The 20,372-nt window shown below is 45.0% G+C and overlaps 1 protein-coding gene across 14 annotated transcripts in view; it reads left to right on the top strand.

The window, feature by feature from the left end:
* The window catches only part of HTR2C (5-hydroxytryptamine receptor 2C), a 435,377-nt gene that overhangs the window by 260,048 nt on the left and 154,957 nt on the right, over positions 1-20,372 (top strand). For 2 of the 14 annotated variants that reach the window (XM_043522560.1, XM_037908972.2), the window contains exon 1: positions 2,810-2,956. The exons of 7 other annotated variants lie outside the window; for them this stretch is intronic. Coding sequence is in view for 1 of the 7 variants with exons in the window: in XM_043522559.1 (XP_043378494.1) it covers positions 10,886-10,899 (14 nt within the window). In the remaining 6 variants the exon portion in view is untranslated. Of the gene's footprint in view, positions 1-2,809; positions 2,957-6,141; positions 7,207-10,750; positions 10,900-20,372 lie in introns of those variants that run through there. 5 more of the 14 variants (XM_043522561.1, XM_037908976.2, XM_043522562.1 and 2 more) reach the window with 5 other exon arrangements.

The following is a 20,372-nucleotide window of genomic DNA, read 5'->3' as shown; positions in this document are numbered from 1 at the left end:
CAGGTGCCCTAGAGGGAATGAACAGAACAGATAGTCATCAAGTGATCCATCACCCATTCCCAACTTCTGGCAAACAGAGGCTAGGGACACCATCGCTGCCCATCTTGGCTAATAGCCATTGATGGACCTATCCTCCATGAACTTATCTAGTTCTTTTTTGAACCTTGTTATAGACTTAGCCTTCACAACATCCTCTGGCAAGGAGTTCCACAGGCTGACTGTGCGTTCTGTGAAGAAATACTTCCTTTTGTTTGTTTTAAACGTGCTGCATATTAATTTCATTTGGTGACCCCTAGTTTGTGTGTTATGAGAAGGAGTAAATAACACTTCCTTATTTACTTTCTCCACACCAGTCATGATTTTATAGACCTCTACCATATCCTCCCTTAGTTGTCTCTTTTCCAAGATGAAAAGTCCCAGTCTTCTTAATCTCTCCTCATACGGCAGCTATTCCATACCCTTAATCATTTTTGTTGCCCTTTTCTGAACCTTTTCCAATTCCAATATCTCTTTTTTGAGATGGGGCGACCACATCTGCACACAGTATTCAAGCTGTGGGCGTACCATGGATTTATACAGAGGGAATATGATATTTTCTGTCCTATTATCTATCCCTGTCTTAATGATGCCCAACATTCTGTTCGCTTTTTTGACTGCCGCTGCACATTGAGTGGATGTTTTCAGAGAACTATCCACATTGACTCCAAGATCTCTTTCTTGAGTGGTAACAGCTAATTTAAACCCCATTATTTTATATGTATAGTTGGGATTATGCTTTCCAATGTGCATTATTTTTTATTTATCAACACTGAATTTCATCTGCTATTTTGTTGCCCAGTCACATAGTTTTGAGAGATCCTTTTGTAGCTCTTCGCAGTCTGCCTGGGACTTAACTATCTTGAGTAGTTTTGTATCATCTGCAAATTTTTTCCAGATCATTTATTAATATGTTGAATAGGATTGGTTCCAGTACAGACCCCTGGGGGGCACCACTATTTACCTCTCTCCATTCTGAAAACTGACCATTTATTCCTACTCTTTGTTTCCTATCTTTTAACCAGTTACCAGTCTATGAGAGGACCTTCTCTCTTATCCCATGGCAGCTTACTTTGCTTAAGAACCTTTGGTGAGGGACCTTGTCAAAGGCTTTCTGAAAATCTAAGTACACTGGATCCCCCTTGTCCACATGCTTGATGACCCCCTCAAAGAATTCTAGTAGATTGGTGAGGCAAAAACCATGTTGACTCTTCCCCAACAAATTATGTTCATCTACGTGTCTGACAATTTTGTTCTTTACTATAGTTTCAACCATTTGTCCGGTACTGAAGTCAGGCTTACAGACCTGTAATTGCCAGGATCACCTCTGGAGCCCTTTTTAAAAATTGGCATCACACCAGGGTGGAGGGATAGCTCAGTTGTTTGAACTTTGGCCTACTAAACCCAGGGTTGTGAGTTCAATCCTTGAGGGGGCCATTTAGGGCAAAAATTGGGGATTGGTCCTGCTTTGAGCAGGGGGTTGGACTAGATGACCTCCTGAGGTCCCTTCCAACCCTGATATTCTATGATTTCTATGATTAGCTATCCTCCAGTCATCTGGTACAGAAGCTGATTTAAATGATAGGTTACAGACTACAGTTAGTAGCTCTGCAATTTCACATTTGAGTTCCTTCAGAACTCGTGGCTGACCATCTGGTCCTGGTGACTTATTACTGTTCAGTTTATCAATTTGTTCCAAAACCTCCTCTAATGACACCTCGATCTGGGACAATTCCTCAGATTTGTCACCTAAAAAGAATGGCTCAGGTTTGGGAATCTCCCTCACATTCTCAGCCATGAAGACCGATGCAAAGATTTCATTTAGTTTCTCCGCAATGGCCTTGTTGTCCTTGAGTGCTCCTTTAGCATCTCGATTGTCCAGTGGCCCCACTGGTTGTTTAGCAGGCTTCCTGCTTCTGATGTACTTAAAAAAATGTTTGCTATTACTTTCTAAGTCTTTGGCTAGCTGGTCTTCAAATTCTTTTTTGGGCTTCCTAATTATATTTTTACACTTTATTTGGCAGTGTTTATGCTCCTTTCTATTTTTCTCACTAGGATTTAACTTCCACTTTTTAAAGGATGTCTTTTTGTCTCTCACTGCTTCTCTTACTTTGTTGTTTAGCCAAGGTGGCTCTTTTTTGTTTCTCTTACTGTGTTTTGTTATTTGGGATATACACCTGGCCACCTGGAACAAAAAAGAGTTTAAAGTAATATCAGGTCCGATGGCTGCCCTAGAATCCCCCTGCCAATCCAATTTGATTATTTTAAGAATATTTTCCCTCCCGTGTAGCTGTGGAAAAGACCCACATGAAGAGCAGGGAAATATGACTGACCAAAGCCCACATCTGGCAGACATTGAGCGTATGTCTAACTTACACACTGGGTAATCCTGTTGACATGCACTCCAGGACTGTGGCATAACCATTTGGGGAAAACAGTGAAACAAGCTATACACAAGTGCCATCGGGTGCACAAAGGTGGCTCCCTGAAAAACCTGTCAAAACATTCCATTGTTTTTAGTCTCTCTCAGTTGGAGCAATCTCGGGTGCTACTTGTAGCAGAAATAGGTAATGTGTGCTTTGGTTTTAAACTGTGTGTATGTCGTTCAGGGTCACACAGGGAGTCTGTGGTAGAAATGAGTAGCGAACCCAGGTTTCCTGACTCTCATTGTGGTGCCTTCCCCACAGTCCATCCTTATCTCTTGCCACATTTCCTTCCCTGGCCCAGGGGAAAGGGGTGGGGAAAGAACTGCGCTCTAGCTGCAGTGTGGCAAGGCTGTGGGTCTCGTTGCCGTAGCTGCCAGGGCCATACTGTAAGACTTCTCACTGCTGCTTTGACTAGTAGTTCAAAGAAGCCACGTAGAGGCCCTCAGGTGGAGAGATGTCCAGAGAGCCGGTGAGATTAGAAATTGCTCCAGCAGGTATTTATTTACTGCCACCAGAGTTTCCTCTGTGGGCAGCGTGGGGACGATGAGTGACTGTGAGATGGGAAACGGAGTTTTCATTTTGTGGGCATGAAAAAGAAACGAGAAAAGCTTTCCAATGAGCTGTAGAAAACTCAGCCCGGGGAGGAATGTCTGGGAACACAGGAGCAGATTTACCTGGTGTGTAACTGAGAGATGAGAGCCAGACAGATTGTTCTGGAGTGCGAATGAGCTGGCCTGCCTCACGCCGCATTCGCCCTCGACTCTGCTGGAGCTGGCCTGTTATGCTGGGTGTGAAGGAGGAGGGACAGGCGCGAGATCCCATTCAGGGGGCCACCACAGCTACAGACCTTAGCGGGGAGGACAGAAGTGGGGCTGATGCGGGAGGGGTCTGTTCCCAACCCCCAATTCAGGCCTTTCTCACGGTGGAAGTTTAATCCTTCACATTCAAGGCGGCAAGCCTGAGATGGGGTTCAGTGACCAAAAACAGACCATAGGCAGAGAAGTCCTAGCCCAGGCATTGAGTAAAACATTTTATAATCAGAAAAGAGGCACCAGTGAATCAGCGATGAAACAAGCCTTTGGGACTTTCCCATAACTGTAAAGTAATTGAAGAATCTTGTGGGGAGCCCCAGACCCTCCTCCTGCCCTGGGTGGCACACTCCAGGGGACGGGGACATGGGCCACGGACTGCTCTTGGGCCCCCCGGCCCTCTCCTGGTCAGGGGAAGGGCCTCGCGGGGAAGAGGAGGAACCAGGGATGGTTCCTTGGGAGTGAAGTAGGGGGGCAGGGGTAGGGCCACGGAGGGGAGGTGGTGCTCCTGCGCATGTCCTGCTTTTCCCTTTTGAAAAGTTGGTCACCCTACAGTGAGCTCAAGTGAATTGGAAAATCTTCCTTTTGAAATCTCCACTGAAACTCGAGGGGAAAAGAGAACCCACTAACCCATGTGTTCCTCTTTGACATGGCACGGAAAATAGCCACACAAGAGACAAGTACGTTGGCAGCCCCACCATCTCTGGGTGGGGCAAAATTCCCCCATGTGGGCTCGTAGGGACAGCAAGGTGTGTCTTTGCCCTGGGGTCATTTGAGTATTCCCTGCCATTGCCAGAGCCCTGGGCATCGGTGCATCACGGTCCCTCCTGTTCTCTGCCTCTGAGACAACCGTTTTGTCTTCCTGATTCTTGGGCTTGCTATAGAGGTGCGGCTGGTGCTCAGTGGCCTGTGATGTCCTGGAAATCAGACTAGCTCTCATGGTTCCTTCTGGTCTGAAACTCTGTGACTGTATCTAAACAAATTATGTTGTGGTTCGCAGAAAAAAATACCTTGCCTTAAATGACCGTTAACAAAAGGCAATAGTATGTTTCTTAATTGCTGTTGTTGAAGCCTGTAAATTAGTCTGCCTTTATATGGGACGGAATTTGTCCCAAAGAGAGCACTTCTAAGATTTTCTGTAGCTGCTTCCTTGCACATGAACAGAGCACTGGTATGACCTTCTGCTGTATGCAGAGAGTAACGGTGTTGCAAACCTGGCCATAATAAACAAAAGATCTGTGATAATGTACTGCAGCATTACCAGGTGTGGGGGCCATGATATTCAGATGGGACTAGTGATTTCGAGTGCCCAATTTGAGACATCTTAAAGGGGCCTGGTTTCTGGAAGCGCTAAGTCGTAAACCTCTGAAAATCAGGCTCCTATAAGGGCGTTTCCAATTGAGGGCCCAGACTCACTAGTTGCTTTTGAAAACCTCAGCCAGTATTTTCATTTAAAGAGGGCACTACAAAAGTTTTTTTTCACTAGTGGGTCATTGTATCTTCATTTGGGCATGTCACAGGGTACGCCTGCCCTGTAGCGCCCCCTGCTGGCCAGTGAGGTTCAGTTGAGACCCGTCCAAGTTTCCTCTTCACAAGTCCATGCAATCCAGCTGTTCAAAAAAATTCCTCCTTCTGGGGTCCAGTTTATTAAGTCCTCCACAAAATCTTTCAAAAGAAAAGTCAGACTTACCAAGTCTTCACACCAGTTTCAGCTGGGCCCAGCCCATTCCCTGGGGGTCGGTCTTCTCTTTAAGAGTTCATTTCTTTCATCCCAGTCCCAAATGGGGCCCAGCCCTGCCTCCCTGCACGTCTGTCTCCCTGCTCTCCCAGCACCACTGCCTGGAGTTTGGCCTTCTCCACAGGCCTTCCCTCCTGGTGTCTTCTCCTTGCTGACTCAGGGCCCTGCAAGAGCCTTCTGACTCCTGCAGTGTCTGCAGGCATCTGCCTACAACTGCCTCCCCTTTCATAAGGCCCAGGTGCCTTCCTTTAAGCCTGTTGGGCAGCAAGTGGTCAGTCCAAGGGCACTGGACCCTGCCCCCCTCAGAGAGCCAATCACTCTATAACAGGGTGCCCCAGTCGTCTTTGGGGTCCCGGTTCCACTGCTTTCTGATTTTCCTTGCCTTTGTCACGTGCAGGCTGAGCAGATGCCCTTCAGTTCCAGCGCCCAGTGCAGATTATCAGATGATTTGATTAAAACGGAAGGATCTCGGCCATGCTGCCATCACTGGTGAGGTGTCTCACAAGCTCAGGGGCTTGTCTACGTGGGGAGTTCAGACAAATTGCCTAAAGGTGTGAAGTTATTGGGCATAAATTAAAGTGCTTTAAACCCCCAAGTGAGTTCTCTCATTGAGAAGTAAAGTGGCCTTAACTCACTGTAGCTTAATCCCCCCAGTTGAATCCTCAATCAGTCTCTTGAGTATTTCCACACTATCTAGTCCTGCCATAAAAGTAGATTATCCTGAATTCTGGGCCTCTTGCTACATGCTTTCATAATTAAAGCTAGCAAACCTCCAGCAGGTTTTATGGCATTGCTGGCAAGGTCACTGGCTGTGTGGAAGTAAACGAGGGAGTCAGACACGGCGGATTGCAGAAATGTGTGTTCTTGGATGTGTCTAAAGAAGGAAACAACGTGCACATTGTCCTTTGGCAGCCCTCCTGTGCTTATGGGTTTGAGGAGGGGGTCTCTGGACCTACCCCTGCCTGTTGTGCTGGGTGTTAGCAATGGGAAGGGGTTGTTCAAAGGATTTGACCACTCAAGGGTCCCGTGGTTGGACTATGTTTCTCTGTATTTAAAATGTTACTGTCAAAGTAAACCGTAAGCAGCTACGTACGAGCCACTATTGTGGAGTTCATACACGTCAGCTGAGTAAAGTATTGATTTGCAGTTTAAAGGAATGGTTACAGGAATGTCGAAAGAATACACCTAACATAAACGATGCAAATAGGTGTGCAGAATGCCCAAGAAGTTACACAGGAAATGATGTGAATAGGAAGCAACACAGAGAGACTTACAATCTCGTCACACTGCTAATAGGGAGTCAAGCAGTTCTGTGCTGAAATAAATCAGTTTGTGGTGAGTGGCAGGCAGGTAGGGGAGCCAGACTACAAGTAGGTCTTTTTCTATGTGAGGTAGGTTTCTGCAGTATGTGGGGTGGCCAGTGTTATTTGTCTGGAAAGCAAGGTTAATTTTGTGTTGGTATTTTCATTTGGGTTCAAGGTTGGCTGTGTTGCTTTGTGTTCTTCTATATGGTGTGTGCAGTTGCTTTGCCCATCTTTCCTCACACCAGCCCTGGGATTTGCAGATTTGGACTGTAGTTTGATCTCTGTGTCTTATTTCTTGGGTTTTGTCTAGTCCCATCTGAAACCAAGGCCAGTCTCTGTGGTGACACACTGCCTAGCAGCCCCATGGAAATGTAAGGGAGTGTGGCACTTACAGAGGACAGGGAATCCCTGCCTGCGTCCCGCACTATGCAGTGCCAAAGTTTTCTAGAGTAGATCCTTAGAGCTGGGAGAGGCAGCTGTGGTTTAGCGGCCCCGGAAGGCAGAGCAGCTCTGCAACTGCTGCTGTCTTCTCCATTCACTTTTTGGAAATAATTCTTCTGCTTCTTCTGTACCTCTTTGCTTCTATGGCCTCATCTCATGGTCAGCCCCGGGTGGCACAGCAGCAGGTGCAGTGTCTCTCTGGAGTCCAGACAGGGGTTGCCTCCTTTTCCTCCTGGGTCTGGCTTCACTTTTCCCCCCAGCCACTGCTGGCCGAGGCGTGAGGAGCTGAGCGCTGGTGTAGCACTGTGATTCATTGGATGGCTCCTCTTGGTGCTGCCACGAGATGCTCCAGCTGGCCTACACCTTCACAATTAGACAAGATTGTGACGCAGGTGTGATGGTGAAATAACTTCCCTACCCTCCAAACAAGGGATTCTGCATAACTCTATTGGGTAAGCAGCTCATTAATGAATTGGAAATCATCTGTGCATAAATGTTTACAGTGCCCTGACTGTGACGTTGCACTCCATATGCTTTATGAAAATATGCTTATGAATGTGAATATGATGTAACTGGAATATGCTTTATGCAAAAGGTCTCTTGTAAAGTATCATTACAAAGCGTGTAATCTACTGAGTGTGTTCAACCTATTTGTATGAATGTATCACTCTTGTATCTGAAATTAGGAATATGAAATATAACTCTGATGTCCTCTTGTAATTATGCAAAGTGTGGGCCATTAATGGTGGCTTGGAATCTTGATGGCCCCCATTAACCAGGATAATTGGTTGTAAATGGCTCTGTTTACTTGTAAGCCTTCTTGTGTTCCTGTAAATCAGGCCAGGAAGAAAGGCTTGGGATCTCACAGGACATGTGACCATGTCACCTTGTACTTGAATGCATCTTAAACCTGGTCCTTTTCCATTTAGAAGGAGGCGTAGAGACAAAAGATTCCCACCTTGTGCCAAAGCTATAAAAGGGGGTGGAACAGAACAAAGGGGGCTGCAGTCATGAGAAATCCCCTAGTTACCACCTGAGCTGGAACTAACAAGAACTGTACTGGGTAAAGGATTGGACTCAGACTAAGAAGGAGTCTAGTCTGTGAAAGAAGCTTTTTGGGCCATCTCTGAGGGTGAGATTTACCTGTATGCAGTTTCTTAATGTATTAGGCTTAGTCTTGCGTGTTTTGGTTTATTTTTCTTGGTAACTTACGTTCTGTCTGTTATTACTTGGAACCACTTAAATCCTACTTTTTATTCTTAATAAAATCACTTTGTTTATTAGTAAACCCAGAATAAGTGATTAATACCTGGGGGAGCAAACAGCTGTGCATATCTCTCTATCAGTGTTATAGAGGGTGGACAATTTATGAATTTACCCTGTATATGCTTTATACAGAGTAAAACAGATTTATTTGGGGTTTGGATCCCATTGGGAGCTGGGTGTCGGGGTGCTGGAGATAGGTGACCTGCTGGGCAGTTTTTGGTTAAAGTCTGCAGCTTTGGGGGCGTGGACCAGCCCTGGGTCTGTGTTGCAGCAGGCTAGCATGTCTGGCTCAACAAGGCAGGGGTTCTGGAGTCCCAAGCTGACAGGGAAAACGGGCTTAGAGGTAACTTCAGCACGTCAGGTGACAGTCCCAAGGGGGTCTCTGTGACTAAACCTGTCACACTGACGACCTACGTGCAGAATTTTCAAATGGCATTCTGGAATTAGCTGGATTGGTACATAACATTCAGCAATATCACAATGCCTTCTCGTGCGAGTTGATTAGTCTCCAGCTATCGTAACCTTTATGTTGAAATGATCCCAAGTCATATTAAGTCAGTTACGGTAAGGGTGCAATAAAAGCCAACTTAGCTTTCAGGTTTGAGCCTCTCCGCTGGCTACAGAAAACGTATTTAGTAGAAGACCATGAGGTGACACGTTGAGTAATAAAATCAAACTTTACTTGAAAGAAAAATGATTAGTTGAGGAAACAGACCTGCAACTACCACTTAGACTGTGCTACGGTTATAGTTACACTCCAAGATGAAATGATATATCAATGGGAGATCAGTCCACTGACAACAGAGTGCACTGCAGCCTTTTAACCCTGGAACCTAATGGTACCAGTTTGCTACTAATTGGAGCTCTCCTGCCATCTAGCAAGGCTACTCCTTTTATAACCACTAAAATACTAATTAACATTAAACGGTCCCTTATTTTATATATATAATTATAATTACATTTCCACCACCTCCCTGTTGGCTCTTGACATTGCACATGGTTTAAATTAACATCTGTATCAGTGTCCTCCCCTATTATCAACATAGATAGCTTTAAAAAAACCACAATTCTCAAAAACACGCATTGAAAACCTTGCTCAGACGAGCTATACCCAATACACAGTAGCAACATTACTGTGGGACATCTCCTTGCTAACGTCTGTTTTCCTGACTTGCTGCCTACAACTTATCTCTAACTTCTGCTCACGCTAGCAGGCTCAGGTTCCCGTGCACCTTTATGCTTAGGTTAACTTTAGGGTGAAGCCTAATTCCTACTTACCACAGTTTATAGGCTACACTACTCAGCCTTAAATGCAGGTGCAGGGAAGCTGGATTAATGCATTCATCCATCATAATGCAACAGCACAACACACACAGCCGCCGAGAGCGGAATTAGAGCGACATGTCATCTCCAGGTCAGAGCCGGCCATTGGGGTCCAGGGCTTAATGAGCTCTGGAGGTGCAATGTGCTATTGAAATGCAAAATAGTGTCCTCTCTCTTAGCTAGAACCAGGCTCTCTCAAATGTGGACCCCGTTTTAATACAGAGGTGGCCTGGAGGACTATTGGGGCTGCAATCATGTCTGTGGCACCTACCGCAATTACTTACATGGGAAGGGAACATTGGGAAAGTACTTAGTGTGGGCTTAGCTGTCTTCAAATGCAAATTAGCACCTGGGAATGAGAAGCCGAGGACCCAGCACTGTGTGAGCAGCTGTGTCTCCCCAGACCCAGTGAGAGTTCCATGGGCCAGCCGTGTTCCCCAGGCCACACTTGGAGAAGCGCTGTTAGACCCTGTTGGGTTCTCCTCCGCCCGGAATGTGAATTCTTCTTCGTGTAAATCCTGATGTCAGAAAAACTGGAATACTTCGGAATGTTTATTTAGGAACCTTCTTTACTTTCAGTTAATTAGCTGTTGGAAAATATGCTAATACCAACATAAACATGATTTAAAAATAAACATGCTTGTTCTGTTCTGAATTAAATCCTTCTTTTGATCCTCTCAGTCTTAAGAGCTGGAGATTCTAATGTACATAAACCTGGGGGGAGGAGAGGGAAAACAAACCGCATTAGTTGTAATACGAGGGTATCTGTGGAACGCGGATGAGGTGCTGATCGCACAGGGCCAGATCCTCAACTGGTGTAAACCATCATAAATGGAACTACAATGACTTACACCAGTTGAGGATCTGGGCCTTGAACTAAATGTGTTCTTCCTTACCAGATCGCTAAAGGAGAAACTGTGAAATATGCCATTTTACATAGAGTTTTACAAGCTGTGCTAGCTTTTTATTAATTTTATGTGCCATTAGTAGTCGCCTCACATAAAAGCGGTAAGCACTTTCTCCCAGGTAGGCTTGTAATGTATGTCTGTGCCTCAGTCATAAATACTCATAGAAAGGAGAGCAAGAGACCGGTACATAAAGCAAATCACTCTTGCTGTACCCTTTTGGGTAATATCACTGTGAAAAAGAAAACAGTTTATCTCTCAGATGGTCTCTTGTCCATACAAGGCCCATGTAAATAAAACAGAAAAGAAAAAATTATACATGGGTGTAGTATGTGATTCTACTGTGAGATTTTAACGAGGAAGCCAGTGTGCACTTGATACTTCCAGATCAGAACAGTCAGTGCTGAGGAATGTCGCTAAGATTTGGTTGTGTGACAAAGGAGAGCAGCTATCTTTCAGGGTTTTACTATCGGAGGTGTCTATTGGAATTTGAATTGCATTGAATTGAATTTTGTCTGGTGTCTTGGCTTGGAACTTAATCATTTTCTTTTTGTAGCTTGATCCTTAATTTTTAAATGGATTGAATTGTACCATGCAAGGTCTTGTGGCTGGAAGAGTTTGGTGAGATGCAGAAGCAATGCCTTTCTCAAGGTACAGTATTTAATTGAGGAATGCTAATGCTATTACTTGCTTTGTAATATTTTCTAGAAACTTTCCTGCCAGTAGTAATTATTCCGTTCTAGACTTGATGGATTATTTATTTTATTATGCTTTGGAAACAGTCTTACCTTTTGATCTTCATTACTCTTCCACATCTTATCACCATGAACTTAGGTTGGTGAACCGGTTAAGGGCATAGTACAGGCATGATAAGATTTGCTTTGCTCGAGAGACAAAAAACAGTTAATATTTATCAACATTTACAAAATTCCATGGCTAGGTTCAATTTCAAACAGCAGAGGGAGATTGTTTTATAATGTTATTTCCTTGGTAAATGACATTATAGAATTTCTTTGATTACACATCTTTTGGGTTTTGAAAATATATAATTTGTTCTGGATACTGGATTGTAATGAGCTTGCTGGCATCTCATCAGATTATTTCCAACTGGCAGCAAGACCTGGGCCATGATTAGAGTTTGTTTTTCATTTTTGGTTGTGTTTCCAATTGCTTTACTCTTTGATTAGTCCAACAGTGCGATGAGAAGACACTTTCCTGTACCTTGGAGCCTGACCATCTTTTGCTATGCTCTCTCTAGCTCCCCCAGACTGGGTCAGTACTTGGATGAGGGAGCTGCAGGGAACAGCACATATCTCCAGGCCACAGGAGTTCGTATGTTGATAAGTCAGTTGATGATTCGTATGTTGATGATGATGCTGCTCTCTGAGTTGGTTTTGAGCCAGTGCTCAGAGGCTGTGCTAGGGGGAATTGTGCTGATGGACATACTGTCTTTTGTATAGTTTGTCTTTTGAAAATGAGGTTCACTGGACAGATATCTGCTGCTGCCATTGCACAAGGATGGTAAGTTCCCAGCTGTGGAGCAGAGACCATCCTTTTTGTGCATAGATTTTCACTTTCCCACGTGAAAGGGGTTTAGGCAGCTGGTCCCTCTACTTCACCACTCCTCCATCCCTAGGCCCACAGAGTGAACAGAGCCAACAAGGATATATTAGGGCTGCATTTGCATTTGAGTAAAAACTCCTCTGTGCGGTGGAGGTTTCCTTTATGTGGCAAGGAGGGGATTCATGGGAAGTCACAGGTTGACTTCACGGAAGTCAAAGGATGTGGGCAGTGAGTCCTAGAGCTGGGACAGAGGACCGGGGCCTCTGTGCCTCCAGCAGATCTCCAAGGATCCACAGGTTCCCGGGGGCAGAGGGACATAGCCCCAGCAATTGCAGTTATCTGATTATATAACAGATTATCGTGTATCAGAAAACGTATTTTAAAAAGCCTTCGCTCGGCGAAATTAGCAGCTAAAACATCATCCTTCCAGTTCTTTCACAGCAAGGACATTACAAATAAATCCCTGGTGGAGGATAATGCAACACTGAATTCCATGAGATGGGATTCAAATGAGATCTTTGTGAATTAAAGAGATTAATCCTAACATTTACAGCAGCTGTCGCTCTTTCCATTGGGGATTTAAATCTTGCTGCTCCGGAATTGGCATGCAGACCGCAAACTCAGCACACATTACAGAAGACAAAAATGGAGATTAATTATAAATCATGCTGTGTGAAAAACGATATTATTCTGAAAACTTTAGGGAACTATTCTATATTGTGTGAAGGTTGTAGAGGTTGGCTTGTGGTCTTACAAAGAAATGTATATGGGTGGCAGAGGTGAAAGTAAGCCGGTCCGGTCCGGTCTTACGTACCAGCAAGAGCTGGCACACAGCTGACCATACTGGCAGGGGGCAGCTTCTCCAGGCCGGACCCGGGGCTCTCAGCAGCAGCTGGAGCCCCGGGCCCTTTAAATCGCTGCCAGAGCCCCGCTGCCAGAGCCCAGGGGTAGCGGCGGTGGCCGGGAGCCCCGGGGTTCTGGCGGTGATTTAAAGGGCCCGGGGCTCCGGCCGACGCTACTGCAGCAATGTCCCAGGCCCTTTAAATCTTGATTTAAAGGGCCCGAGGGATTTAAAGGCCCCGCCTCTTCCGGTTGAGGTCCTGCCCCTTCTGGACAGCTCAGGACTCCAGTTTACCGGTAAGTCCTTTAAGTTACTTTCACCCTGATGGGCGGTTAGGCAGCTCAGACAGGCTGTACTTTTGTGGTATAAGGTTGAGTTGCTAACTCACTCCGTTCGTTTCCTTCTTTTGAAAAGTTCTTCAGTGTGAACAAAAAACAGTCATTCCTCATTGAAGGTCTTCATGAATCTCCATTTACTGATACTGATTGCTATATAGAGACGAGGCAAAGCTACAAGGTTTTATCATACTGAGATCTGGAGATTGTGCGAAACATTTACTACATAATAGTCAAAGTGTGTGACGCATGAGGACTACACATTGCAATAATGTTTCCGTTACTTCTTGGGCCCTACCTTTATATCGTCCCTAGGTCACAAGTGAGCATGAGTTTGATTGGCTCATTCTAGATGCTGTTGGATATTCATTCACATAAGACCTCCACATAGCTTGCACAGCTGAGCGTGGTTGTCTATGGAGATTCTCGGGGCTACAATATTAAGGCTTGATCCAAAGTGCATAGAAGTGAACAGGAGCCTTTCCACTGATTTCAGTGAGTCTGGCTCAGGCCGTTAGTAGGTCAGGATGGTGGTGTATTTTTAGAGTTTTTATGAAGTTTACATATCTCCTGTCTCCCCTGCTCCTGGATCTTGCAAAACATTTGGAAATATTAAACCAACAAAAGTGTAGCATTAAGAGAGCACAAAGTACTTTAAGAAGTGAAAGTACAATACTGCCTTTATAGCTCATATCTGTAAATGCATATAATATAGTCCAACATGATCAAACTAGTTTGGTCTCATTTTTATTCTTTCTATAGAATTTAGCAGTCCTTAGTCCGGAGATCAATAATGTGAAGTGAATCCTGCTCTTATCCTCTTTTCAGGCATTGCACTTATTTCTTATCAGTTCTGGTTTCTGACTGCTTTTAAAGCCTCGAGTTCTTCCTTTTTGAAACACTTCAATGTTCTCATCTGTCTGACAAGCTGTAGTAGGGTCGTAGTCTTCATTAATGCAGTTCTCTAGGAGGTATCTACCAATGTTAAATAAGTCTTTAAAACATTGAATAAAGTTCTAGTTTTCTTCATGAATAAAGTTTTACCTCTGCAGTTATTTTTACCGTGAAATGATATTCATATTAACATCTAGGAATTTTTTCTCCTGGGAAGTAGTAATATGATTGTAGGACAAAGTACCTAACTAAAAGAGGATTTTATGCTACTTGTGTGTGGGGAGGGGTGTTTGCAAGAATAAATGTCTTACAATTTGAAAAGGGTCATTTAAACAAACTAAGCATTTGATACTTTGGAGGCATATGATTATATGTTGTTTTCTGATCTGGGTTTAGGATTTTTCTCATTAAATTTTGCATATAAAATTTTTCATTGAGGTGGAGTCAAATTTAAAATTATGAAAAATATGAGAGTAAAAACTGAACCAAAGGGCTTCTGAGCAAATTATGTCCGGTATCTTGGAGCTCAGGACCCCCAAATTAATGAACTTGGCTGCCATAGAGTATAACAACTGGGAACAGCAGATTTCAGTTCTTAACTATGGTGATGTGAATAATGTATTGCAATTTCATGTCTGAGCTTGGCATTTCAGAGACATAATGTAATATGCCATGAGCGTTATCAGTCCCTTGAGGCAATAACAAGGGTCTGTACATCGGAGGAATGAGTTAGAATTAAGAAAATGGAAATTTACACTGAATATCTGAAAACAAGTCCCAAATGGCCTGTGGAATTGGGAAGTAGGAAGTGCCCCATTGCTTGGGGGCATTTAGCTCCATTATGGAAAACAAACTGATATACTGTAGGTTGCAATCCCAACCTGCCAGGGGGATGGACTCTGAACTAATAAAACCATAGCTGCTGGAGCTGAAGAGCTCTGTTGGGCTATGGGTACATCCCTTTAGCATTAACAGAAGTTGGTGCATTCATGAAGGAGAAAGTACGCTCCGAAGTCTTTCAAAATGATTTCAGATGTATTTTTCTCTATTCTCCCAATGTTTTGTACTTCCATAATCGCTTTCCTGGCAGTGATAATGCTTTGAGCCCGTTGCCAGTATTAAGGTGTTGGAGATAAGCCTTATCAGAATGAGATCTGTTTCTGAAAAGACAAAACAGCAATTTTTGCAAAAAGAAGCTACAGCAAATGATAACATTGCGAGAATGCAGGAACTTACTATTGCATTTAATCCACAAACTGCACAGTAGATTTTTAAAACTCCCGAGTGCTCTCCCATCCTGTTGGAGTAGGAAAACAAGATCTACAGTAATTTCATTAGACTAATGTGTTGATTCTTTTCCATTTTTGAGAGCAGAAAACTTTGTGCCATTAGGTAAAATTCACTCCTGTGCACAGAGCCAGTACCAGGGCTATGCATGCCTGACATTCCACTTGGCTTTGTGTAAGCTCTCTTCCCAGAGGTAAATTTTATCCATTAAGTGTATGCCCTATGGCAGTGGTTCCTGAACTTGTTCCACCGTTTGTGCAGGGAAAGCCCCTGGCGGGCCGGGCCGGTTTGTTTGTTCGGCCGATCGCGGCTCCCAGTGGCCGCGGTTCGCTGCTCCAGGCCGATGGGGGCTGCGGGAAGGGCAGCCAGTATGTCCCTCGGCCCACGCCGCTTCCAGCAGCTCCCATTGGCCTGGAGCAGCGAACCGCGGCCACTGGGAGCTGCGATCGGCCGAACTTGCGGACGCGGCGGGTAAACAAACCGGCCCGGCCCGCCAGGGGCTTTCCCTGCACAAGCGGCGGAACAAGCTTGGGAGCCACTGATCTACTGCTTAGAATGCAGGACTCATTCTCTAGCCAGATGCTGGCTGTTTGATCTCAAAGTGCAGGAAAAGCCACTCCATTTAATAGGTGTAACCAGTGTACGAGTTGTGTGTCAGAGTTTAATTTGAAGTCTTCTCCTACTTCTAAAAATCCCTCCAAATCCTTGATACTATACTATGAAATAAATGTTTAAAATCCACCCGGAGAACAAATCATCTTAATTTTTAATTCACCTGTTCAGTAATATTTTGTCTGTTAGAGACATTTGCTAGGCCTTAGGTAATTCTTTTTGCCACCTATTACATTATAACATTAGAGATATGGTTTTGAATTAGCATTTGGCCATGCTGGAAATTTATTTATTCGCAATGAGGTATTGCCAAACATTGAAAAACCATGAGCCAGGACTCCCAACATTATGAGATTTGCTTAAAAATGATGAGAAAATAAATTTTGGGTTCTTCTAATTTACTTTCTCTTTTTTGAATGTTTAGGATTTTTGTTTTCATGTTTCTCTGTGCAGCCATGAGGACTAGATGTTTTCTTTTAAAATTAGGATTGTGATTCTCACATAATCACCTGACTCCAGGAGCTAAGGCTTTAAGAAAAACACCAAATATTGCAAGACTGATGATGAAGTTGCAAGAGTTGGCAATGCTATTGCATCAGATCTAAAATTAAACCCTTCCACAAATCTAACTGTTCTGTAATTCTTATGGTTATCATCAAGGCTCCATTTGGGCAACTCCTATCCAGGGGCATTTCTCCTTGGCTAAGAGTCAGCTTTCTATCCTTTAGGTACTTCTGCAGCCCCATCATCAAAGTGTCTGAGTACCTCACAATCTTGTATCGAGTCATCCTCACACACCCCGGTGCAGCAGGGAAGTGCTATTATCCCCATTTTCCAGAATAGACTAAGACCAAGGTCACACAAGAGGTCTGGGATGGAGTGGAGAATTGAAACTGGGTCTCCAAAGTCTCAGGCGAGTGCCCTAACCATGCTTCCTCCCCACCCTTTACTTACTTCTGCCACATTTTGAAGACGCTCTACCTGATTCTCTACTGCCCTGTGCCTTGTGTAGCCATTGACACTGGGGCCAAGTGGGTGTAAAGCTCTCAGGACAGTAGCATTTTACATCCACTTTGCTGTGACTCCATCGGGTGCAGGGCTGTAGAAAATCAGAACCCAAATCACTTGGGAGCCAGACTCCTTAGTCACATCTCAGACCCCCCAGTCTGCCCTGCATACGTCCTCTCGTTCTGGGTACAGCTATTTCCCTTCAGCTGACCCCAGTGAGGCCCCAGTGTTGTGCCATCTCCAACTTTCTGCTGAGCCATTTGTCTCCTTCCGGTCAGTAAGGCTGCTCCCCCCTGGCATCGATCGCACCGTCACTGTCGGAGTGGTGCTTATTGCATGTCCCACTTCTTCCACGCTGCTCTGAATCAGTGGTTCTCTGTCTTTCCAGACTGCTGTACCCCTGTCAGGAGTCGGAGGCCTGAGCCCTGCCGCCCGGGGCTGACGCACGTAACGTAGCTTTGTGGGGGGACCCTGTGGCGTGGGGACGTCTGTTTACTTAGCTGTACCCAAGGCAGGTTAAACACGGGGACTGAACTGTCCGCTGAAGAGAGATTAAAACAATCTTTCCTGCGAACATTCCCAAGGGCCTCACAGGCGTGTTTCATGCCCTTTCCACCTGACCCATTGCTACCTACCAGGCAGTTGCCCTGCTTGCCACCCCCTAATGCCAGCCCTGCACTTGCAACTTCCCTAAACCGTCCTGCAACACCCCCACCCCCTTCTGGGGTTCGCAACCCCCAGGTTGAGAAACGCTATTTTAGATGAGTTGACGTACCCCCTGGAAGACCTCTGCCTACCCCCAGGGGTACACGTACTCCTGGTTGGGAGCCACTGTTCTAAATCATTCTCTTTTCTCATCACAGTCCTCCTGGTAGGTAGCAAAGGGTCCGGTGGAAAGGACATGAAACACGCCTGTGAGGCCCTTGGGAACGTTCACAGGAAAGTTTGTCTGAATGTTTCTTCAGCTGGACAATTCAGTCCCCTTGTTTAACCTGCCATGGGTACAGCTAAGTAAATAGACTTCCTCTCTCCCCCCCCCCCCCAGCTGTTTTTGTCTCTTAAGCAGGTTAGAAGTTTTATTTAACATGCTCAGGAGGGACGGGAAGGATGGTGAATTGCTGCTGCAGGAACACCTGTCCCTTTCCTGCACCGCTTCCTGAGCACACATTATCCAACACAGCGTACAGTGGCCATGTCTCTCCATGGCTGAAGGAGATGCTGGTTTAGGGAAAGTCCCCTCGCTTTTCTTGGATTCAGGCTGGAAGTTCCTGGCGTCATGAACGTTTTTAGATGTGATGATTCAGTATCAAAAGCAGGACTGTGGATTGGTCAGAAATGTCTTCTGATCAGCGAGAGATGCTGCTTCCCCTGCATGCATATGGAGTCTCCCCGGAGCACTCGCCATGGGACTCCCTTCAGGACACCTGGAGTGTCCAGGCTCCAGCATTTTACTGGCAAATCAGTTTGAAGACTTTTTTTTAAACCGCATCGTAATAAATGGATAAATGACATTTCACTGCCAAGAATAAAGCTCTACTCAGAGACAGACAGGTGCATCGGAAATCATACGCAAACTGAATCCAAGACTAGCCCAAGGCCTCAGATGTTATTTATTATTACTTTGCATTCCTACAGCACTTTCTATTAGATGATCCCAAAGCACTTTATGAACAGTGAATTAAGGTTCCGTGGACCCCTCTGAGCAGACCAGCACAACACCAAAATACATGGTAGAGCCTGGTGGATGCCCTGTGCACCTGAGCACTCCTCTGAAGTAGGGTAGAAGTGTCCCCATTTTGCAGATGAAGAACTGAGGCACAGACTTGAGGTGGCTTTTCCAAGGGATGGACTAGCATGTGGCTGAGCTAGGATAAGAACTTGGATCTCTTGACTTCCAGTTCTGCACTTTACAAATTCACACCAGTAGTTCCCCCAAAACACTAGGAATTCACTTGAGACCTCAAATTTGAAGTTTTCCTTTAAGTGAATTTGGTGGTTCCTGACGAGGCCCTAAAGGATGTTCATCCACAGATTCATAACCACTCTGCATGTTATTTGCAGTCTCTGTGTAAAGGGTCAGAAATTAGTAAAACAACTGTGGTAGAATTGGCTAAATGGGTTACGAGTAATTTAGGTGACGACATAGTTGACCAGTCTCATGAGCAGAGTTCTCCACTTTGGCACACTCGATCAATTATAACTGGTTGGTAGTTGTCTGTCTTACTGCATGAGCTTAGCTGTGTAGGGCCTGAGCTTGGTGGGCACGGTTAGAAGAGTTTACTCCCTGTTTCCTGGTGATAGAGGCACCACTTCCTTCATCCTGCATACATTCCAGACAGCTGCTTTCATCGTCTCGGGAACTTGGACAGGCTGAGTCATGCCGTGACACGTGGAAAGAATGGCCAACTAACATTAAAATAGTTCTTTGTGATAATAGCAGATAGTTTGGGGTTTAAAATGACTTTTTATTGTTTCTGCACGCTGGAAATTAAGTATCAGTAAATGTATAGGCTGTTAAAACACATGAATAACCTGCCGCAACAAGTGCTCTCACTGGCTTACACAGGAGATACACACACACGCACATCTGAGTGCAGAATGTTGGCTAATGAGTTTTAGTAAGACAATGAAAATGCTACGTGTGAATAATGGACCAGATTCTCCCTGCTGGGCATCATTTACACTGGCATAAAGTGAGTTGAAATGATACCAGGACAGAATGACAGTGATTTACCCCCATTTTCATAAAGTCATAGATTAAAAGGTCAGAAAGGACCATTGTGATCACCTACTCTGTCCTCCTGTATAACACAGGCCATAGGACTTCCCTGAATAATTCCTGTTTGATCCTTTAGAAAAACATCCACTCAGATGCCTGTGATGGACAGTATGTCACATCCCTTGATAAATTGTTCCAGTGGTTAATTACCCACACTGATTAAAAAAAAGTGCACCATATTTCTAGTCTAATTGGTCCGTCTTCAAAGACTTTGGGTCTCATTGTACCTTTGTCTGCTTAACAAGAGCTGGTGGCTGCACGCTAAAGCTGGATTTTGTCCAGTTGTAACTGGCTGTACCAGGCCCAAGGCAGTGGAGAATCAGGCTTGTGGTATGTCGTCATCCCACAGGCCTCAGATCAGCCTGCACTCCAACACGTGCCCAACATTAAGCAGATGGGGAAAAGTGATGGGACTGCTCCCATGTTTAAAATGACACACATATAGGTGCTGTGCTGGGTCGAGCCCACAAGGCGATGCGCTTCCTGCTGGAAAGGTACAGTCCAGGGTTAAGCAGTTTGAAGTACTTGCTCCGTGTGACAGAGAATGAATGATCCATGGTGATTCGTTCCTAGGAGTGAGTGTCTGATTCCCCACAGACAACGATGCCCACCTAAACTTTGCCTGTATAGAAAGTCTCTGATGCAGCTTTCGGTTGCTGAGCAAAATAGATGTGATGCAAAAGGTTCGAGAGCAGCTCCTGTATGTGTAAGTTTAGTATTATCACGTATGATTTGTAGTGCCGTAGTACCTAGGAGCCGCAGTCCTGGGCCAGAACCCCATTGTGCGAGGCGCTGTACAACTGGA

This window comes from Chelonia mydas, chromosome 9 (genome assembly GCF_015237465.2).
Source record: "Chelonia mydas isolate rCheMyd1 chromosome 9, rCheMyd1.pri.v2, whole genome shotgun sequence".
Taxonomy (NCBI): Eukaryota; Metazoa; Chordata; order Testudines; family Cheloniidae; genus Chelonia; species Chelonia mydas.
The sequence above is the reverse complement of the archived record's forward strand: the minus strand, read 5'-3'. Positions and strand labels throughout refer to the sequence as shown.